General features: G+C 43.5%; 1 protein-coding gene across 2 annotated transcripts in view; it reads right to left on the bottom strand.

Annotated features, from left to right (window-relative positions):
- kif26ab (kinesin family member 26Ab) overlaps window positions 1-24390 on the bottom strand; it is a 232924-nt gene that overhangs the window by 132962 nt on the left and 75572 nt on the right. For both annotated transcript variants that reach the window (XM_068039023.1, XM_068039024.1), the window contains exon 3: window positions 6774-7286. In XM_068039023.1, coding sequence (XP_067895124.1) covers window positions 6774-7286 — 513 coding nt within the window. The remainder of the gene's footprint in view (window positions 1-6773; window positions 7287-24390) is intronic.

Raw genomic sequence — 24390 nt, 5'->3', positions numbered from 1 at the left:
AAGTGGCCACTGAACTGCCACTTAAAGGCCTCCTCCCACTGCCTCTACAGCCAGGCGGAAAAAGCCCCCAGAATGCCACCAGGATAAAACCTGGTGGCCCTCTTGCAGGCTGGGGGGAGGGAGGACCTTCCTGATTGGGCACCCTATGCCCCACGGAGGGCCCCCCCACGGCCCAACTGCCCCACTGCACAATACTCCACGCCCCCCAAGCTGATTGGCCAGCAGCTCCACACTTCACCCTTAGCGGCTGCCAGCATAGGCACAACCCTCCTTTAGTAAGCGTCTCACATGGGCCATAGCACGTGGTTAAACTGGGCCCTAGGCACGGAACACAAAAGCATGGAAGTGACAGTCTGAATGCATTGAGTCTTTATTGATTGATTGATTTATTTATTTAGAGATACAGCACTGAAACAGGCCCTTCGGCCCACCGAGTCTGTGCTGACCAACAACCACCCATTTCTACTAATCCTACATTTAATCCCATATTCCCTACCACATCCCCACTATTCTCCTACCATCTACCTACACCAGGGGCAATTTACAATGGCCAATTTACCTATCAACCTGCAAGTCTTTAGCTGTGAGAGGAAACCGGAGCACCCGACGGAAACCCACACGGTCACAGGGAGAACTTGCAAACTCTGCACAGGAGAGGCGTTATGGTGGCTGGAAGCAGTAAGTATGAGACTGTCTCTTGCCTCCCTGGCCCATCACTCAATGTGCTTGGCCTCTGGTGCAAGGGGTTCAACAGCCAGTGCTGCCTGCTCATCACCATCCCCATCGTCGGTTGAGGAGTGGCGATCAATCATGTCCTCTTCAGGCAAGGTCGCCCCCTCTGCAGTGCTAGATTGTGCAGAGCACAGCAGACCACCAAGATACATGAGACCCTCACTGGGGCATAGTGCAGGGTTCCACCCGATTGAGCCAGGCAACAGAATCTCATCTTCAGCAGCCGAATGGCCTGCTCGATGCTGATCTTCAAGGCCACAGGCACAGGGTGACCACCAAATTCCATAGGTTGCAACTTGTGCTGTCGCAGGGCACTTAAGATGGTGACGGCCTCCTTGGAGAGCTGTATTCATTACTGACAATGCCGCTCAGACATTTGGAGGGAGCTGATTCGAGTCCAGTACTCTCTCTGGCACAGGTAGTCCCCTTTTGGCCGGCTGCTGTTGCTCTCGTTGTGGAGCTTCACAGGCAGGCGCAACTGCCTCTTGGCCCTCCCTCCATCGGAGGTGCTGCATCACACCATAGAAGTGCACAAAAACAGGGCATATAAGACCCACACCAAGTGATCAGTAGGCCTCCAAAACACGTCCTTACAGTGATGAAGTTGCCGTGGCATCTTTGCCTTTGCTACTCCTCTTGCTTCCTCGCTAATGATCCTCAGTGCCCCCCCTTACTGAGAGCCAGCCCTCTCACCCGATAATATGGCTATCCAACCCTCTCACCCAACAGTATGGCCCCCCGTGCAGACCACCCGAGACCAAACCTCTCGGTGCAGAGCGCACAACAATGCAGGTCAACAATGGCCCCCACTCTCCCCTCTTCCCATATCTAGTGCTGATTATGGCTGCCTTCCTGTTGTGGCACTGAGGCCTCGTCTTGGTGCCGCCACCTTTCAATGGCCGGGAATCCGAAGGCACATGAGGGCTGCCCATCATGCACTTAATCCCAAGACCCCCATTAAATCACTTTCAATTACATGCTAATGTATTGTAAGTATTGTAACTGTTCTACAATTAAAATGGCAGTCCTTCAGCCTTGGTGCTTTCCCACTGCTGACTAAATCTGGAACCGGTATAACAATATCGGGTTTCTGGGCAGCCAAGTGCAATGCTATTCTCCGGCCCCCCCACACCTCCATTCCCACTCCAAACAGCCTCACTCAATTCAGCCCTTAGATGCAGAGCCTAAAAAACCACATGTGTGCAGTTGGTGGCACACTGCTCCATGGGGAAGCCCGCTTTCCTGTCAAAGCCACATGCATGCTCTGCCTGCTTCTCCCTGGTCAGAGACACCACAATGAACTCCCCTCTCATGGCATAAAGGGCCTCTGTCACCTCTCTGCAGCAATGGATGGCAAACAGGGAGATGTTAGATACGTCACCTTCTCCAGCCCGGGAAGGATCCCGATACAAAGAAATTCAGGGCCATGATCACATTCACAGTCACTGGCAGCGCCATCACCCGCTCTGAGGCTGCTGGTCTGGTTTCAAGAGGTAGCAGAGTTCTGCGAGCATCTCCTTCGTAAAGTGCAGACAATGCACACACTGCTCTTGGCTGGGGTGGAGGCAACAGAAATGCTCACAGAAGATCCTAGCTGAATAAGGTCTCCTGCAGAGAGCCCTTCTCCCCCTCCTCCCTCTCCGAGCACCTTGTCTTCTTCTTTGCTGCCTCGGCGCCATCTCTCTATCTTGCCAATGAGAATGGTAAGTATAGCATCCCATGATTGGGAGCAAGTGGCCGGACCAGAGCCGTTGAAGTCAGAACCAAGGCCTTTTCCACATGTAGCACCATTCCCTTTCAACTTCACTAACTTTAACCACTCCGGAAATAGAGCCAGTAGAGATTAATCAGCAACTTACCTGAAAGTAGTTGATGATCACTTTAAATAGTGCTGGTGGGGGGGTCTTCCTGCTGCTGAACACGTTGTTCATGTTGTGCATATTTAAGAGAGGGCATTAGCTGGAGCAGCAAGATTAAAAATAGCAGTGCTGGCGTCAAATCAACATTACACACTGACTGACTTAACAATCTGCCTACTCTTCATACTTCCTCACCAAGATGGATTTGACACAGACAATGCCAGAAGTGTGCACGGGCAGCACATATGACATATTGGTACCAAAACAGTGCCTGTAGCATCAAAACTACACACATTTTGGAGCCTAATTTTGCGACCAGTATATTTGGCCTAATTGCTCCAAATTAATGCCACTGTAAACTAAGCCCAGCTTGTGGTTTCATAGAGTCATAGAGTCGTACAGCATAGAAACAGGCCCTTCGGCCCACCCCGTCCATGCCGACCATAATGCCTATCTATACTAATCCCACCCGCCTGCATTAATTCCGTATCCCTCTATGCCTTGCTCATTCAAGTACCTGTCCAGATGCCTCTTAAATGTTGCTACTGTTCCTGCCTCCACCACCTCCTCAGGCAGCTCATTCCAGATACCCACTATTCTTTGTGTGAAAAATTTACCCTTTTGATCCCCTTTAAACCTCCTCCCTCTCACCTTAAATCTATGCCCTCTAGTTTTAGTCACCCCTACCATGGGAAACAGACTCTGGCTATCTACCCTGTCTATGCCTGTCGTAATTTTATATACCTCAATTATGTCCCCTCTCAGCCTCCTTCGCTCCAGGGAAAACAGACCCAGCCTATCCAATCTCTCTTTATAACTCAAGTCCTCCAAACCAGGCAACATCCTTGTGAATCTTTTCTGTACTCTTTCTAGCTTAATCACATCTTTCCTGCAGTGCGGCGACCAGAACTGCACACAGTACTCCAAATGCGGCCTAACCAACATTATGTACAACTGTAACATGACGTCCCAACTCTTGTACTCAATGCCTCGGCTGATGAAGGCAAACATGCTATGCGCCTTCTTCACCACCCTGTCTACCTGTGTTGCCACTTTCAGGGAACTATGCACTTGCACCCCAAGGTCTCTCTGCTCAACAACACTCTCCAGGGCCCTGCCATTCATTGTATATGTCCTGCCCTGGTTTAACTTCCCAAAATGCACCTGTCTGCATTAAATTCCATTTGCCAATCCCTTGCCCTCTTTCCCAGTTTATCTATATCCTGGTGTAACCTTCGACAACCTTCTTCACTGTCCACCATACCACCAATTTTGGTGTCATCTGCAAATTTACTAATCATGCCCCTTACATTCACATCCAAGTCATTAATATATATCACAAACAACAGAGGGCCCAGCACCGATCCCTGCGGCACACCACTGGTCACCGGCCTCCAATCTGAAAAACAACCCTCCACTACCACACTCTGCCTCCTATCACCAAGCCAATTTTGTATCCAATTTTCTAGCTCACCCTGGATCCCATGTGTTCAAACTTTCTGGACCAGCCTACCATGCGGGACTTTGTCAAAGGCCTTGCTAAAGTCCATGTAGACAACGTCCATCGCCCTGCCCTGGTCAATCCTCTTGGTCACCACCTCGAAAAACTCAATCAAATTTGTGAGACATGATTTCCCACGCACAAAGCCATGCTGACTATCCCTAATCAGACCTTGCCTTTCCAAATGCATATAAATCCTGTCTCTCAGAATCCCTTCCAATAACTTTCCCACCGCACACATGAACTTTGCAGCAGGAGTTACATGATAGCAATTAGAAGCATGAAACCTGGCCGATTATACCACCTTTGTCCAGGGTACTGACAATTATAAAGTGACACTGACGGCCTGACAGAGAGACCAATTAAATGCTGGCAACATTCGATCCAAGTCATCATAATCTGGTAGTGGACCAAATATCAAGTTACCCTACTGTACCTATGATTTCTCAATTCCATCAAATGACTAAATTATCTGAAGTTAATATTTAAAACAAGCTTCACTCTACAATCTGTGGAAAATGGTGTGAGTATACCAATGAGGAAGGTCTCATGTTCAATTACCACCGCACAGAGTTTAACTGGTCTCTCTGTCAGGCCGTCAGTAGCACTTTATAATTGTCAGTACCCCGGACAAAGATGATATAATCGGCCAGGGTTCATGCTTCTAATTGCTATCAAGTAACTCCTGCTGGAAAGTTCATGTGTGCAGTTTTAAGGCTCAACAATGATGTCTTTACAGTTGAATAACCTGCTGAGACTCATTCTCCAGCTTCGTGCATGAACAGCCATTTGGGACAAGATACCAAAAGAGCTGACAAATCATACCCCAGTATCAGCTGCCACCCTCAGGACAGGAGGTATAAAGGGAGAGAACTGGACAGGAGAAATATTGAACTGCCTTCTAATTGTGTTAAAAAATTCAATATCGGTTTTGTGGTAGGTTCTTTAACACATTTTTTTTTAGCTATTGCATAAGGGATGAGTTATCATTTACCTGTCAAAAATCTAAGTGGCCCACAACAACACCTTTAGGCGCTTCACAAGAACTTAATCAGATAAAAATTGACACTGAGCCAAAGAAGAAGATATTAGAAAGAGTGATTCAATGTTTGGTCAAAGAGGTAGATTTTAGAGCAGGGTGTTAAAAGGAGGAAAGAGAGGTGTAGAGGTGAGAGGTTAAAGAAGAGAATTTCAGAGTTTAGGGCCTAAATGGCTGAAGGCACGGCTGCTAATTGTGGGCAAAGGAAGTAACAGATGCATAAAAGGCCAGAATGGGAGGAAGGCAGAGTTCTCAGAGGGCTAGGGCTGGAGGGGGTTACAGAGATAAGGAGAGGCAAGGCCATCAGGGGATTTGAACATGGAGATGTGAATTTTAATTTTGAGGCATTGATAGACCAGCAGCTCATGTAGGTCAACGAGCACAGAGGTGATGAGTGAACTGGTTAGTAATCAGCAGATGAGTTTTGCATGAGGTCAGATTTATGGAGATGCAAGATGGGAGGTTGGCCAGGAGAGCATTGGAATAGTCAGATCTGAAGGTAACAAAAGCATGGATGAGAGTTTCAGCAGCAGATGGGCTGAGCCAGGTGCAGAGACATGGGCTGAATTTTATTAGTGCGCTGCACATCGCGGCGGCCGCTCCATCCCCGGCAATGGCGTATGGCATCACCGCGCAGGCGCCGGCACCATTTTTAAAGGGCTTCAAGCCCCTTAGCAAAAATTTGAATATTTAAAATTACATTACTTTGGATGTTGTTTAAAAAAAATAAGTAAAAGCTGGAGACCCTTTCCCAACCACCCTGCCTCCAATGTTATTTTTTATTGGCCTTTATCAGGAACATTAACTTTATTCCCATCCAGAACTTCCCCCCACAATCTCGTCACTTTTGTCCTTCAACCCCTTCCCACCATCCCCACAGCCAATAAAAAATGTTTTTGCTGCTCCCCGCCCCCGCGCCCTGATAATTTCACCCCTCCCCACCAGTGTTTCGCCTTGAAACTCCAAACAGAGTTCCGAAGGTGCGCGAGTTGCGGCTGGTGTCCATAATATCGGCGTGGGACGGCTGCCGGGGCAAGGTAAGTAGATGTAAATTTACTTGCATTGATTTTAATATTTAAACAAGCGGCAGGATGCCACACTGGGGCCTCGCCACCGCCGGTAAAATGCAGCGAGGCCTTCTCGGCTTCGGGGGTCATGGCAAGTATTTTATGGGCCCCCCCCACCACGACCCCAACGTTGAGGGTCTGGTAAAATTCAGCCCATGGAGACAGATGATGCTACAGAGGTGGAAGTCTTTGTGATGAAAAGGATGTGGGGACGGAAGCTCAGCTCAGTCTAATAGAATGCTGACGTAGTGAATAGGCTGGTTTAACCCAAGACATGGCCAAAGAGAAGGATATAATTTATGGTAGGGGTCCAAAGACAACAGCTTCAGTCATCCCACTGTTTAATTGGAGGAAACCGTGGCTCCGCCAGAACTGGATGTCGTATGAGAAAACTAAGCTGGTTGAGGGATGTGCTCTACATTTCAGATTTTGTAATCTGTTTACGCTAGAAAAGTTGAAAAATATCAAACAATTATTCTTTGTTTATCTGAATTGTTGAGGAAATATTAAATGCATTAATAAGTTTTAGATTTTCAGGCGTTATCTTCTTCACAATAAAACAACAAAATACTCACCAAGTAGGCATGTGGAAGAAAGTTGTTGACTCGAGAGATACTCCACATACCCTCAAGGTACTGCTGTGCCTGAATGGTGACTGAGTTCAGAGCGTTGCTAAGACCACTGGAACCAACAGTCACTTGAACACTGGACTTCGAAAGACTGCCTGCACCCTGAGGCCAGCCAAGTCCCTTTCTTTTCTCTGTACCAGAGATTACATTTCCTGATTTTCCAGGTTGTCTGCTTGTTTGTCCAGTGGCCAGGGGCCAGTCTCTTTGTGATGAAAGGGTGACCATATTTTGGGAAGCAGTTCTTGATGAAATGCCACTCACTGCAATGGAACTGTGTGGTAGCTCAGGTATTTCCTGACTCGGTTGGCTGAGTGTATGGACCATCTGAATGGCTTCCTTTCGCAGTTGATTTAGATGTGTTGCACAAATCTCACATCGGCTCTCACCTTCATTTTGACCTCGTTTTGAAGAGTCAGGCACTTGAAGCTTGTCAAAAATAAAAGCTGAAAATCCTGGGTCCTGAAAACAGAAGAAACTCATTAGCCAACTTGGACTAATTGCAAATGCTCCTCATTAGCTCAGCAGTCACCTTTCTGATGGTATTAAATCTCTTCAAAACAGTAGGTTAGGCTCGCAGAATAAAATTGATTCATAAATCGTATGCCATTTCATATGCAAAAAACCAGCATGAAAACAATTATCAAAAACAAGCGGGGAAGCTGGTGGCACACCTGATAACTACCCATCTACTTACACTCATCATTAACCATACATCAAAGAGTTGAATGTGCCCATATCGTTAATGCTCAGGAGACAGTCTGATTTAGTGAGCTGTATTACTGAAACATTAATACATTGCAAAGAGGCTCTTTTGTTGCAAAATCTCATCAAAGGAAAAATAAGCTTTGCAGCATCCCAAACAACTTAATGTGTACTGAAAATTGCTATGGAATAGCTCTTGCCTTCAGCAATGAATAATCAACCAGATCTATTAACAAAGAATTTGTTTTAAGAATACACTAGGGTTTCCTGGTGTGCCAGAACAGAGTGACCAAATTTTAAATGGTTCTGACCTAGACTGTTGTGGCAATACCTGTGAATCTGCAACCCATCAGTCACAGTTCTTTAGTTCACAGCTACCTTCTGAAGTGTGAAAATGTTCCCACTAAGGATATGATTCAAAGGCAAATACCTCTTCCTTACTCTTAGTTAATTTATTTTTTTTCTTTTAGCAAGACAATCCCTTTAAACTTGTTTCATGGATGTTCAGCTTTCAGGGTCCCAGAGCCCTGCGCGGTCGTTACTTTTCCAAAGCGCAGAGATATTGCAGCTATCAGTGCAAAAACACACAAGAATCAGCCCCCTGTGTATCCTGGTGTATGGTTTAGAAGGAGATTAAGTCCTGCACAATACAAAGCTGCTACTGAAACTAATGCTTCACATGGAAGCTGACCAACCTAAGGCTCTCTTATTGTGTCCCATGACAATTATGGTCCACAGAGGGATCACTAGTACAGCTGAGAATATTTTATACCATGCACAAGGCATCAGAGGCAACAGTAAACAAGGATAATCCACAACAATAGATCTATGAGTACCATACCCTTGACTAAATTTTCTCTTAGCAAAGGTCACAGTGCCTACAGGGTAGTCATTTAAGTCACAAATATACTCTAAAACCCAATAATAGTATTATGTGAGTGGTTGAAGACCATTAGGTAAGAGTAACTACATATTCTGTTATAATTACCAATATAAGGACTGCCTCAATTGTTAATCGACCAAGGTTCTATTCAGGGTTTGGGCAGAGTTCATTGATCTGAATCACAGAGGCAGTCGAGGCGCAATAATAAGCCTTGATGACCCCGGGCTAGGAAGGAGAAAATCAGGAAAGATTCTTGTTGCTGATAGGTAGCCAGTAACTCATGCTGGAATAGATACATGTTTGGATGCTGAAGTTGACAATGACACTGACTGACCTTCAAAATCAATAGCATGCTCACACTCACTGTCTCAGTTGTGGCATTAAGAATGGCCACTGGCATCTTCAGTATCTGTAGAACCATGCCCAGCATGAGTCACCGATTCCAGAGGGGAAGAAGGGAGAATATGGGCGAAACAAAACTCTGCTTCGCAATCAAACAAAATGAAAAAGTAGCAATAAAAGAGTAAAATCCCCAATACAAAGTGGAAAGGAATTTGTGCAATAACTTTGTAGTCCCAATTCTCCAGTCCACACATCATTGAAGTACAAAATCAAAGAATTTACGGTATGGTTAACTTCAGTACATTGTAAATAATTTTGTTTCTATTGTACCCAGCAATCCGTATAATGAAGTTTGCTTATTGGAGTTATTCTGTTATTAACTAAAGAAGCCTCTATTAAGCTGAAAGTTTAGCACATGCAATTCAGAAACAGTTATTAGCTGGTATTCTATTACTCAAGATTAATAAATCTACCACATTTATCCAAGACATATTAAATTGATAGCTGTAAAACATAGATTTTTCTATATTGTCCTTGTACATAAGACTTTTTCATATGTATTTAGGTTAACTTAAATACTTCAATTTTCCATATATTTGCATAAAGTGACTTAACAAATCTGTCACATTCGTTTTCTAAGCTCTCTCATTTTGTATGGCCATTCAGGCAAAATATCTTTATAAATTCTCTTACCCATATTCCTGGCCATCCCCTGAACTCTCTACTGCTGTGCTTTTGATCATTGGCTTGGCCATCTCTGGCCAATTTCTTATACCCCTCACCACTAACACACTCCTACCCTTTTCCCACGCTTGGAAAAATCACATCCCAAGTCATGTATAACTGTAATTTCAAAGTCACAACTGGCCTTTGGCCCTCCAGTCACAACAATACCTCTGCAGCCATCATTGCCCCTGACTTAGTATCCATCCATATCACATTAAGCTCCACCTAGCCTGCTCTGCTATAAATGCTCGCTACTCCAGAATCATCCTGGAAAGCAAAGAAAACTCCCAGTTTCTTTTCTCCAAACAAACTGTCTCTTTAAACCCTTCTTTCCTAACAAGTGTGAGGAACTCATGAATTTCTTTGTTGTTAAGGTGAAAACCATCCATTCAGCTGCTTATACTGCTTTCACCCTTCCCCTTTTTGGACACCCCTCCTAATCCCTCTTTCTTTGGCTTGCCATCCATTTTCTTGATTACAGCTGTGTGGATTTTGGGACATTTTCCAATGTTAGAGGCACTGTGTAAATGCAAGTTACTGCTGTTGTTGCCTTATTGTTTTCTTCTGGAACAAAGTAACAACTCCATGCAAAATGCAGTCTGGCACATCTTGCTGAGAAGTTGAGAAGTGTTTTGCTCAGTCATATCTACATTTCACAAGGCTTTTCCCACTGCCTCCCTGCTGTGAAGTACACTCACTTTACATTTTCCACTTTGAGGGACATTAGCAACTGCCCTAAAGACTGGGTGTGTAAAGGACGAAATGTAGACAGCTGTTAGTAGATTCCTGCTAACTAAAAATCACAACAGCGTTCTAGCTGAAGGACCTATTTACTCTGCTTTACAAGCCTGTGAAAGTGCATTATCTCACTGCATCTCCAGTCATGCAAAAACATCTGCATATACCTTCCATAAAAATTACACCAGCCTATTTAGAAAGGTTAAGAATTTGAAGCTATTAACTGCAGGGTGTCATCTTTCCTGTAGAGTTGTGAAGATGAGAACAAGTCATTCCATGACTGAAGGCTTTTAAAGAAATAAGAAAATGTGGCATGGCAGGAAAGACTGTAAATACAGTAAAACCTAACTCCAGGACAGCACCACTAGCAATATGTTATTGTAGTAACAGCCATCTATTGACTAAGAATGCATTATTTTCATCCAGCTTGACTAAAAAAAATTCAGCCATTCACAGTCAATAGGCAGAAAATTCTAGTCCAATAATGTAGGCTGCTAATGGCAACGTTGGTCTATAATTCCAGAACAGAAGCATAAACTACTTTAACAGAAAATAAAAAATGAATTTGGTGCAGCAGCTATTTGTAAACACATAAATGCCATGATTCAAGAAACCTCACAATACTTTCCTGTAAAATAAAAAAGCATTGAATGAGAAAACTTTCTTCAACCAATTACTTCCACTGGCCATGTGCAATCTATTCTATCATGGACTTTTTCTCATCTATCTAACCTCCTGAAAGAAAGTTCTGTATAAATTCAAGAAAAAGTGTTGAATATCTATCCATTGCCACATCTCCAGCATTTAACCACAACATGATACCCTTCAGAGAACAGGCCTCCCAATCCCAGCAGCAGAAGAACTATCATTCCTTGTAGAACATCTGATCACCTCAGTCTATAATTGTTCCTCCAACTTTCATTCCTCACCAAATATTTACCTTTTTTTTTTGAAGTTGCCATGCTGACTGTCTTTGCTGAAAGTTGTTTCACATGTCTACCAAATCTGCAGAAAGAAATTCTTCCAATCTTTCGTCTCTCTTTACACATGCTACATTTTCATTGGTATTTTAAAGACCAGGATCAGAAAGACAATTTTCTGAATTTAGGCTGGCAGCAGAAAATCATCCTGCCACCAATGCATATCAGAAAAACATGAGGGTACTGTCCATGGTTTTCCATCTGTTAATTTCAGTGACTGGAAAACAACGGTCACTATGATTGCCATTTTCCGAAAAGCGCCAACAACAGGCAAGATTCTCCATTACCAGTGCATATTGGGAAAACTGTCCCCCAATATCTTTGCCTTCTCCCTATGTCTTTGTTTTAATGAAAATAAATTTAGTTCTGTTACTCTCTTTGTAATTTAGGCATCAACATTTGGAAACCCCTTCACTCTTCTTTGAACCAGCTCAAATCCTTCAATGTCCTTTGGAAAGTGGAATGCCATAAATTGCATACAATATTCCAAATGTAGTCTCATCATTGATCTGTACAAGGTTAGGAAAACTTGTTTTGATATAAAGACAAATGTCTTTTAGATACACCCTAGTGTCTGATTACCTTTGTTGATAGCAGTTTCACATTGACTGGAAACTTTCAGTGCAACTTCGTAGGGTTCAATAGTAAACCACTCAAAAGACCCTGGAAATGAATTTCTTTGTCATTTAAAATCCACATCCTTATCTGATTCAATCCTTCCGCTGCCTGTATGAATTTCCCTCCTGCTCACATCAAATGTAAAAAACCACATCACAAGAGTTACATCTGACCCTTTATTTTGCTTATTCTATTATACCAGGAGGCTGTCTCATTTCAAAATGATCAATATGTCTACTATAAAAAAATACAAAACAAAAACTATTCTCTTTAAAATCTGCATTGCTATGTTAGATATTTATAAGATCAGAGGAATTTGAAGTTCATACAGTGCATTGTACATTTTCTGTTACTGTGAAGGGGATTCAGTAACACAATGCCACAAAATGCAGGTAAACCAGCATCATCTCAACAATTTGTATCAGATGTGGGACTTCAAAATTAAAATTTTAAACCAGACAAAAGGTATTTTGTGACTCTAATCAAGCTATTAGCCATCTGCCCTAATATATCCTTTCGTGGCTCACTGTCACATTTTGTCCAGTAATGCTTCCATGAAGTTTCTTTCTTTCTTTTGGGCCTCCTTATCTCGAGAGACAATGGATACGCGCCTGGGGGTGGTCAGTGGTTTGTGAAGCAGCGCCTGGAGTGGCTATAAAGGCCAATTCTGGAGTGACAGGCTCTTCCACAGGTGCTGCAGAGAAATTTGTTTGTCGGGGCTGTTGCACAGTTGGCTCTCCCCTTGCGCCTCTGTCTTTTTTCCTGCCAACTACTAAGTCTCTTCGACTCGCCACAATTTAGCCCTGTCTTTATGGCTGCCCGCCAGCTCTGGCGAATGCTGGCAACTGACTCCCACGACTTGTGATCAATGTCACATGATTTCATGTCGCGTTTGCAGACGTCTTTATAGCGGAGACATGGACGGCCGGTGGGTCTGATACCAGTGGCGAGCTCGCTGTACAATGTGTCTTTGGGGATCCTGCCATCTTCCATGCAGCTCACATGGCCAAGCCATCTCAAGCGCCGCTGACTCAGTAGTGTGTATAAGCTGGGGGTGTTGGCCGCTTCAAGGACTTCTGTGTTGGAGATATAGTCCTGCCACCTGATGCCAAGTATTCTCCGAAGGCAGCGAAGATGGAATGAATTGAGACGTCGCTCTTGGCTGGCATACATTGTCCAGGCCTCGCTGCCATAGAGCAAGGTACTGAGGACACAGGCCTGATACACTCGGACTTTTGTGTTCCGTGTCAGTGCGCCATTTTCCCACACTCTCTTGGCCAGTCTGGACATAGCAGTGGAAGCCTTACCCATGCGCTTGTTGATTTCTGCATCTAGAGACAGGTTACTGGTGATAGTTGAGCCTAGGTAGGTGAACTCTTGAACCACTTCCAGAGCGTGGTCGCCAATATTGATGGATGGAGCATTTCTGACGTCCTACCATATGATGTTCGTTTTCTTGAGGCTGATGGTTAGGCCAAATTCATTGCAGGCAGCCGCAAACCTGTCGATGAGACTCTGCAGGCACTCTTCAGTGTGAGATGTTAAAGCAGCATCGTCAGCAAAGAGGAGTTCTCTGATGAGGACTTTCCGTACTTTGGACTTCGCTCTTAGACGGGCAAGGTTGTCCATGAAGTAGCTTGGGACATTTTACTAGGTTTAAGGTGCTTTTTAAATGCAAATTGTTGTTGTTGTTGACTCTGACATTTGAAAAGGAGGGGTGATTGTCTCTTTTCTATCATTAGTGAGTAGAGACACTGCCTGCTGTAGTGTTGTCATACAAACCAGGAGATCCCAGGTTCAACTGAAGTCAGTTGCGTTCACAGATCTTAGCCAGGGGTGCAGGAGAAATGTTATAAGTGATGTCAGCTTGCCTGAGCTATGGTAAATAATAAATCAGCCGAATTTCCCAGCTTTGATTGCTTTCCAATGATTCTTGCTACAAAACATGCGATTGTGGAAATTGGATAAAATCTGAATCAGGCTCATCCATAATGTCACCTGGTCAAATAGCCTACCAACATTCAATTTCTAGATTTACAGATTTAATTTGGTTGTTTGGGCAAGGTACCAGAAGTCTTGCAGGTGTGAAGTGGAACTATACCCCTGCAAGAGTCAGCAGATGGAAAGAAGGAACAAGTTGGCTAAATATTATACACTGGCCAACTAGCAGAGTGCTGTACATGTGTTTAACCACCAATTCACAGAAGGCTGCCTTTTCCCAATTTGAAAGTGATGAAAGTGAGGCCGTGTTATTCAGTGCTGCCACTTGCACCATTCCCAAAATAGAACTGGTGTAAAACTAATATAACTGCAACATAGAGCTACAGGAATAAATATAAATTCTTCCTTTGGCTTGCCATCTTACCATGCCCAGAAAGATAATGAACGTTGAATTAGCCATGGAAAGGGTGAGGATAAACTGGCTGCTGCAATGATACTTTAAAGCACAAGGTTAAATGTTCTGGCAGCTACAATGTTAGCACATCAAAGTTTCAAATTTAAGATCCTACTCTGATTAGAAGTTGATCTTTGGGCTTCCATTGGAGGAAATTTTTCCTTAGAGGAGGGAATGGAAACTAACAGGTGAGTTTAACTGAAGATTAGTTCTCTGGTTGTTACAAGAAGCCCTGCCACAAAAGAGCAAACAGCATTTCTGTAGGAGGTTAATCTCTGGGAATAGCAAAAACATTTTAAGAACGTTTTAAGAACACACAAAGGCATGGATAAAGAAATTCTACCAAACATATTCCTTCTGTAGATCATTCATAATCCATTCTATTGTGAACCCTACACAATCAATATCATATGGGAAAAGATTCTGGGAAATTTTAGTTGTGCAATAAATTTCCAGTTATTCATATTTAAATTTACTCAAAATTAATTTTAACCCATTCACAGCAAATACTTTTCAGCAAAAATCATTTCAGCTGAAGGTGCCAGTGGGCCACAGATTGTGTGAAGTATTATTACTATTTCCTGATTCAGTTAGTGATTGCTGCATTTTCATCAATCCAAGATGATATTCTATTCTAGTTGGTGAATTAAAAGTTTTTAATTTGAAAACCAGTCAGATAATTTTCAATTCTTTCCAAACAAATGTATATTACCCCAAAATATTGCTTGTTAGCATCCAATAAGGGTTCAGCTAGCACCTCAGTGTAGCATTCAGGGTAATTAGAAATACACCAGGGAAATACTGTGGATAGATGTGCTAGATGGACCAAAACTCTTCTCCAGCCTGAAACTGTGCTATGTTACTATTGAGGGAGTGCTACACTGCCAGAGGTGCTGCACTTTAGGCAAGAGTTCAAAACAGTAATTTGGGAGAACATAAACAGTTGCATGGGGCTATTTCAATCAGAGCGTGGTGTTCTCTTGGTGTCCTGACCAACATTCCTCCCTCAACCAAAGCCACCAAAAACAGATTAAATGGTTATTCATCATGACGCTGTTTGTAGGTCCTTGATGTGTGCAAATTAGCTGACTTCAGCTGTTCCCTCAATAAACTTCTCTCTGCCAAAGGTCAAGAGTAGAGCCGTTTGCTGATGATACTACAGTATTCAGTTCCATTCACAACTCCTCCAAACATGAAGCAGTCTATGCTCACATGCAACAGGACATGGAAAGGATCCAAGCTTCAGCTGACAAAATGGCAGGTAATATTTGTACCACATAAATGCCAAATAATTACCTTATCCAACAGGAGAAGGTACAACTATCTCCCCCTGACCTTCAGTTACACCACAATTGCCAAGTTCCCCACCTTCGCCATTCTGCAGTTTAACATTGACCAGGAGTTTAACTGGACCGGCTATATTAACACCGTAGCTACAAGCCCAGGGTAGAGGCTTGATACTCTGTGAAGCATGGTTCACTTCCTGGCTCCTCTTTGCCCCTCCACCATCTACAAGGCTCAAGGCAGGAGTGTTATGGAGTACTCTATGTGTACAGCTATAACAACACTCAAGAAGCTTAACATCACCTATGACAAAGCAGTCCACTTGATCAATGCCTCAGCCATCAAACTCAATATCCATCCATCCACTGCTGGCGTACTGTGGCTACAGTATGAAATATCGATAGAATGTACAGTAGCAGTTGCCAAATCTATTTTAATAGCATCTCCTTCTCCTGCAACCCATAGCACCAAGAAGAACAAGAGCAACAAAGTCATGAAAACTCCTCCAACTTCCCCTCCAAGTCACATACCCTCCCTAAATATATAGTGCCTTTCATTCAACATCACAATGTCAAAATTCAGAAATTCCTTACCTAATACCATTGCGGAGAACTATCATCACAAGAACACCAATGGTCCAAGGAGGTGGTCCACCACCACTTCTTCAGGAATGGGAAATAAATAAATGAGTTTTTGCCAACATCGACGATATCGTGAGAACAAATAAAAAGATCTGATCCCCAGTACATTCTCAGCCAAAATAGCAATTAGCGTGCTAGAATTAACCTCAGACTAGACCAGATAAAGAAAATATCCTCCAAGCTCTCTCCAGCTCAGTATCCAGAACACAAACAAGAAATGCTGGAAATACTCAGCAGGTCTGGCAGCATCTGTGCAGAGAGAAGCAGAGTTAACTTTCATCAGAACATTTCTGATGAAGGGTCACTGACCTGAAACGTTAACTCTACTTCTCTCTCCGCAGATGCTGCCAGACCTGCTGAGTATTTCCAGCATTTCTTGTTGGTGTTTCAGATTTTCAGCATCTGCAGTATTTTGCTTTTATTTCATAATCCAGTGTGTCTGTTTGGAAATTGACAAGCGTGAGTGAAAGTAAAGACAGGATTGGGTTTAGCTGTCGTGACCTCCACAGTCAAATAGCCAGCTGACACTCATGGTCTATGTTCACAAATAAAGAATGGCCATTTTGGTGAGGTACTGAAAGGTAGCTGATGCCACTGAAATCCAGCATAAGTCAATGTCTTTAGTACAAGAGGTGAAATAGGACAGAAAACTGGGAAGGAGGAAATCAATCAGTATCAATCCCCATTCCAAACTCCCTTAGGAAAATGATAACAATTACAGATGGCTTTTTAGTGCTTGCTTTGTGAATTTTGGAGATTAATCAAAAACACAATTGATCAAATAGGCTGATAGCAATTCAATAACATGTAGTCTCACATATCATTTGGACACCCAGATGAATAACTGCAACTTTTATATTTACACAAAAATAAAGAAAAGTTTGGTAATAACAGTATCCAAGTTCTAAAATAAATATATTGCAGGCTGCTGATTTATAAATCATGGCTTCACTGTCAAGGGGAGGTCTACTTCTCAGATTACTTTTCCTTCAAGTGATGCACAGAATGAAAGATATAATGATCGTTGCAGTTACACAGTAAACATTTGGACAGCAGTGATTTATTCCCACACCAAACCTGATAGTTTAATCAATGGAAAAAAACAGTGACTTCATGCATGCTGATTTAATAAATATAAATCACTAGTCAGATTCAGCTGTTATATTTTTAATATTTTACATATTAAAATTGAGCTGTTTCATATTGGGAACATAATTTCAATATCATTCATCAACAGTATCAACTTTTATAAAATCTCAGATGTGCCCCTAATGCTGTTGTGACACATATATTCTGTGGAGGCACATTTAGCAACTTATCTGTGACTGAGATCATCATTGAAAGAGCAAAGGGAGAGATTTGTTTTAAAAGTTACAGGGGAAGAGTAGGGAATTAGGATTATATGGACAGGTTTTTCAGAGCCAGAACAGGAATGATGCGCTGAAAGGCTTCCATCTGTGCTGCAAAATTCCATGGCTGCCCAGCAGGAGGCGCAGTCCATTATTGAGGGCCAAGTCTCATCAGCACTGGGATTGACACCATCCCACCCCAAACAGCTGACTAAGGGAGGCTTGGCCACTCAGTGGTAGGCCCCTGTGAACTTAGCCGTGGCCACAGCAACAGGACAGTAGGCCCTTGCCCACCATTATTGGGGCACCATTTCCACTGAGCAGGAAACCTGAAGATGGACCCCATTCACTTATCATTCTATAAACTCACTGGACCATCAGAGGGCAATATTGGTGTTTCTTAAGGAAACCATACTAATGTTGATCTATAGTCCTTTAACCAGGGTTGTCACATTTGATTGATCACGCCAAAGTATGCTGACTACTTGTACCTGAAAGTAACGATCAGAATTTTGAAATGGGGAATGCAGATTCTTAAACCTGTACAAACCTGTACTAACCTGTACTAGACACGTAAAATTTGCTGACATATGAAGCCCTATTTCCTTGAGGCACATATACAGTACCTGGCACTAATGTCACCAATGTTACATTTTTGTGAAATGGAGTTGAAACAGGGGTCCTCACCCATTATAATTACATCTCAAAATAAGAATTATACTTCTTTTTAACTATTTAATTTAACACCAATATCTTCTCTCCTGCAGTTCCATTAGTATGTTTAAATACTAAGTGCCGATAACTCTACTAGGGTGTGAACTTAATTTTAACCACAAAAAATAGGTGGGTTTGGGTCAGGTGGAATGCTAAATTTTTTTACATTTAAAACCAGATCCCAACCCACCTACTTCCAGTTTTAACAGAGCTGGGATGGGGGGTTCAGTGGGGTGGGGGCAACCAACCCACACCAGGACGCAGGTTGCTATTTAAATATTATAATAAGGCCATCTGCCTCATAGTTAACTTATCTTCCAGGTTTAATCCTTTCCGGCTGGCTTTCCTGGGCCTCAGGAAACCCAACAGCTAAAAGGAGTTAAGGACTGCTTTAGGGAAAAGGTAAGTGCCTTTACAGCACTGCTTGTGGGTTAAGAGGAGCGGGAGTGCTTCTTTCCCTGCCCACCATTGGACTCCATTGCCCCCACAATCCTCTCGTCCTGACACAAAAACTTCCCTACCTGGGGTTCAGACCTCCCAGGATTGCAAATCAGACCCCCATCCCGCAGGATCAAAATCAAATGACCTCCCCCCCCGCCCCACCCTGGGATCGGGAATTGGACCCCACCCCCAGGATTCCAGATACTGGGAACAACAACCCCACCAGGATCTTGAATAATCATCCCCATTCCACCACCAAACCTCCTGAATTGCTCTCATTAACTCAGCTGCTCCCTACCTGCTTCTGGCCTCTGGCCATTCCTGTCAATCATGCTGGCTGCAGGCAGGAAACATGCTTGGGAAAAAAAGACGCACATTGTGGAGTCAAAACTCCATAGCATGCGGAACAAAATTCCTCCCCCGCCACGCTCACAAAAGCTGCCCCAGTCAACTTGCCCTCACTACACTTGCTTACTTACTGACTGGTACCTCAAGCTGAATATGATGATGTGTCTTTACTGGTGTTGGCCTGGAATGCTTGCTGCAGACTGTACTATCCTCTGGGGCTCATGCTTCCCAAGTAGATTTACAACACTGTGTAAGTTTTGCTCCAACTGGCTGAGGTGAAGTATAGGCTGCAGTGATGGTGAGGTAGAAAGCAAAGGGCACTTACGCTAAGTAACAGGAATATAATCGACACATTTTATTCTGAATCACCCCTGGATTTATTAATGGCTCTTGGATTCAGCGATCATCCAGACAGGCTCAGCAACTTCTTTACGCTAGTGACCTCTGCCAAAGTCACCCATATTTTATGTTTCAACAAACCAAGAATCCAAAATGAAAAGAATAGATAAAAAATACTTTGATCAAATCTCTTTTGTCGATTGAATTTTTAAAAGGGAGAACCTTATGATGCAACTCTCTTGAAGAACATTATGAGAATTACATTTTCACCTTTTCATTCTGCTCTATATCAGGACCCATCGCAGCCTATTTTCACTCATAAATCATACACAAGAATGTGTGAAAAATGATATAAATATAGTTATGTATATTAATTTTCTGCTTATCAACAATATTTATTTTACTGCACTTACTTTTAGCAGAGGCCCTTTTTAAAAGTTCACATGTTTAAAAGACATGGCTTGAATGGAAGTCTAAGCATCTGCAGAGATGTCAAAGAAATCTCATGCCAAGCAGCTAACATCTTAATTTCCAGTGTGTGCACTCGAATAGTTCTCATCAGCACAGCATGAGTGCTGTGGAGTGGGCGGTAAGGAACATGAGATATCCAGGACAGACCAGACACAGCAGGAAGAGAAGCTGGAACATTACCAGGATGCCAGGTGAGAGGAGAAGGCAAGCGGAAAAAGCACAGGGCGTGAACAAGATTTGAAAAGAGTGCTGAAAGAGCCAATCAAGTATTAAAGGTAAGTGGTAAGGCCACCGGTGTCAGTTTACATCATTCAGTGGGTCATCAGACTGGAAGGAAAATTGTCAGTGGCTTGGAATTAGACAGTGGTGACAGTTGGAATTATATTTGACAATATACTAGGGTATGGAAGTGCAGTGATTATGTTACTACACTAGTAATCCAGAGGCCTGGATTAATAATCCAGAGACTGAGAGTTCAAATCCCAGCATGGCAGTTTGGGAATTTTAAATCAACTTTAAAAAAAATTTAAATAAAAGATTGTATCAGTAATAGAGTGATTATTCATTGTAAAATCACAATTGGTTCACTAATATCTTTTAGGAAAGGAAATCTGGCATCCTTACCCAGTCAGGCTGATGACATTCTAGTCCCACACCTTTCTTCTTTTGGGCCTCCTTATCTCGAGAGACAATGGATAAGCGCCTGGAGGTGGTCAGTGGTTTGTGAAGCAGCGCCTGGAGTGGCTATAAAGGCCAATTCTAGAGTGACAGGCTCTTCCACAGGTGCTGCAGAGAAATTTGTTTGTCGGGGCTGTTGCACAGTTGGTTCTCCCCTTGCGCCTCTGTCTTTTTTCCTGCCAACTACTAAGTCTCTTCGACTCGCCACATTTTAGCCCTGTCTTTATGGCTGCCCGCCAGCTCTGGCGAACGCTGGCAACTGACTCCCACGACTTGTGATCAATGTCACAGGATTTCATGTCGCGTTTGCAGACGTCTTTAAAGCTTTAAACGTGGACGTGGACGGTCGGTGGGTCTGATACCAGTGGCAAGCTCGCTGTACAATGTGTCTTTGGGGATCCTGCCATCTTCCATGCGGCTCACATGGCCAAGCCATCTCAAGCGCCGCTGACTCAGTAGTGTGTACAAGCTGGGGATGTTGACCCCCTCGAGGACTTCTGTGTTGGAGATACGGTCCTGCCACCTGATGCCAAGTATTCTCCGGAGGCAGCGAAGATGGAATGAATTGAGACGTCGCTCTTGGCTGACATACGTTGTCCAGGCCTCGCTGCCATAGAGCAAGGTACTGAGGACACAGGCTTGATACACTCGGACTTTTGTGTTCCGTGTCCACACTCTCTTGGCCAGTCTGGACATAGCAGTGGAAGCCTTACCCATGCGCTTGTTGATTTCTGCATCGAGAGACAGGTTACTGGTGATAGTTGAGCCTAGGTAGGTGAACTCTTGAACCACTTCCAGAGCGTGGTCGCCAATATTGATGGATGGAGCATTACTGACGTCCTGCCCCATGATGTTCGTTTTCTTGAGGCTGATGGTTAGGCCAAATTCATTGCAGGCAGCCGCAAACCTGTCGATGAGACTCTGCAGGCACTCTTCAGTGTGAGATGTTAAAGCAGCATCGTCAGCAAAGAGGAGTTCCCTGATGAGGACTTTCCGTACTTTGGACTTCGCTCTTAGACGGGCAAGGTTGAACAACCTCTCCCCTGATCTTGTGTGGAGGAAAATTCCTTCTTCAGAGGACTTGAACGCATGTGAAAGCAGCAGGGAGAAGAAAATCCCAAAAGGTGTGGGTGCGAGAATACAGCCCTGTTTCACGCCACTCAGGATAGGAAAGGGCTCTGATGAGGTGCTGCTATGTTGAATTGTGCCTTTCATATTGTCATGGAATGAGGTGATTATACTTAGTAGCTTTGGTGGGCATCCGATCTTTTCTAGTAGTCTGAAGAGACCATGTCTGCTGACGAGGTCAAAGGCTTTGGTGAGATCAATGAAAGCAATGTAGAGGGGCATCTGTTGTTCACGGCATTTCTCCTGTATCTGACGAAGGGAGAACAGCATGTCAACGGTCGATCTCTCTGCACGAAAGCCACACTGTGCCTCAGGGTAGACGCGCTCGGCCAGCTTCTGGAGCCTGTTCAGAGCGACTCGAGCAAAGACTTTCCCCACTATGCTGAGCAGGGAGATTCCACGGTAGTTGTTGCAGTCTCCGTGGTCACCTTTGTTTTTATAGAGGGTGATGATATTGGCATCGCGCATATCTGGCATCCTTACCCAGTCTGGCTGATGACATTCTCGTCCCACACCAATGTGGTTTATTCTTTACTGTCCTTTGTAGTGGCCTCACAAGTCATTTAGTTCTATCAAACTTTCTCAGGGCAACTATGGATGGACAATAATTGCAGGCCTGGCCCATGACGCCCACATTCTGACAATGAATTTTAAAAATATATTTTCTGCTTTTTTATTCATTTTCTCAACTATATGGCCTCAACTAGACTGTTCACTAACTCAGAATGCTAATCAACCCCAAGCTCAGCTTCCAACCCCGCATTCCCTCAATCACAAAGAATGCCTACTTCCATCTCCTTCCCTTTGCTCTCCACGCACCTATTGCAGCCTACCTTTCCTAACACCCTCATCCAAGCTTTTGTCACCTCCAGGCATCATTATTCTAGTGCTCTCTTGGTTGGTCCCCCACCTCCCGCCCCCCCCCCCTCAAAGCCACAATCCTCCACTCTTAGTAAACTTCAGCTCAACAAAAACTCTGCTGCCTATAGCCAACACCAAGTACAGCTTACCCATCGCCCTGTCCTTGCTGACCTACATTGGCTCCTGGTTTCCCAGCATCTCCAATTTAAAATTCTCATATTCATGTTTACATTTTTGCATGACCTCACCTAAACCTCTCCATCTCCTTTATAAATTACTTCTTAAAACCCATCTCTCACCCTTGCTGGTATCTCCTTTGGTTCAGCATCTATTTTTGGATTTTGCTTCTGTGAAGCACTTTACAATGTTTCTCTACATTAAGGGCTCAGTATAAATGCAAGTTGTTGTTATTGTTGATGATCGTTGAACTGAACATAGGCACACCAGTATTACCATCTTCTCCTAAACCAAGTACTTTTGTTCCTCTCTGTGACTTTTAGCACAATTGGCCACACCATCCTCTTCCACCATCCTTCCCCTCCCTCCTCCCCCACCTAAGACCCAATGTCCTCACCCTGAGTCTCTCTCTGTCTCCTGACTCCATTCCCTCAATATCCTCATCTCAATGGCGGCAGCTGCTGATGCCATATCATGGGAAGTGCTGCTACTGCATCAATATATTTAAAGCCCAAAGTTATCCTGATCTGCTGACGATTGTGCCCAGGAGATCTCTGTCCCCTTCTGGAAGACTTCTGTGCAATCCAGAAGGGTTGGTTACTCTACAGCATTGCTTCATCCTACCTCTTCTCTCAGTCTCTTTTCTCCTCCAACTCCAGTCAAATGTCTGTTTTCCCACATATGCAATCAATGGTAGAGTTTTCAGCCATCTTACCCTCACATTCTACATACAGAGCTCTTTCCCTAAAACTGTCCTCTTTGTTACATCGCTCCACACCTTCAAAAATTTCCTTCAAACCTACCCTTTCAGAAACATCCTCTCCTTTTCCTCCTTTTCTAGCTCAGGTCTGACCATGCCTCACTCGAACCCCTCAACTGTGAAGGATTTTGGGATGTTTCACTATGTTAATGGTTCTTTACAAATGTATATTCTCGTTGTCGATCTCAGATGGATGAAAAGTTACAAAGCTTCAAGTAATGTGTTTTGTTATGAGCCTTACTTTGGCAAACATTTCTTTAAAACATAGCTAAGTAATTACATTGACAGCTCTTGCAGCAAACAGCCCATTAACTTCTTTGCTTACACTCCTAAATCAAGAAGCTTGAGCAGCATGTTAATGTTGAGCAAGTGGCACGGCCCAACAATTGTACAATGAATCAGGTGACCTCTATTAATTATTTGAGATACTTTCATTGGTAAATCACTTCTAAACAAGATCTCAATAAAATTCAGCTCAAGATGAAACAAATGACTCCTGTGTACACAGGTTTCTCTGAAAAGGTTTTTAATGCTTTTGGGTCATATTCCATTAACTCTGAATCCCCAAAAGCACCTTCATCATCACTGATCAGTCACTCTGTCATCACTTCTATCTACACACTGTTGATCTTGGCAGCTCCATACACAACACTGCTCACTGTAGCTCTGCAATGATTGTGATATGTAAAGCTTCAAACTGGCTAATGGTTTGTAGGAGAATAGGAGCAGGCAGACATCTCTACACAGCATATTTATTACCCGTCAGGGTTTGGCTCCTCTGAAGGTTCATTTTTGTGCGTCTTAAATTGCAGATATATATCTCATTCAAATAGTTAACAAAATGCACAACCAGCTGTACAAAACTGTTGCAATTTAACCTAGACACATGCATTTATTATCTTGATGCATTAGGAAGAAAAGCTATTGATCAAAGTATTGTGCACAGCTATAATTACGAATCTGTGCACTGAAAGCTGATTAATAACTC

This window comes from Heterodontus francisci, chromosome 9 (genome assembly GCF_036365525.1).
Source record: "Heterodontus francisci isolate sHetFra1 chromosome 9, sHetFra1.hap1, whole genome shotgun sequence".
In the NCBI taxonomy this organism is placed as follows: Eukaryota; Metazoa; Chordata; class Chondrichthyes; order Heterodontiformes; family Heterodontidae; genus Heterodontus; species Heterodontus francisci.
This window is presented reverse-complemented; position numbering and strand designations above follow the sequence as displayed.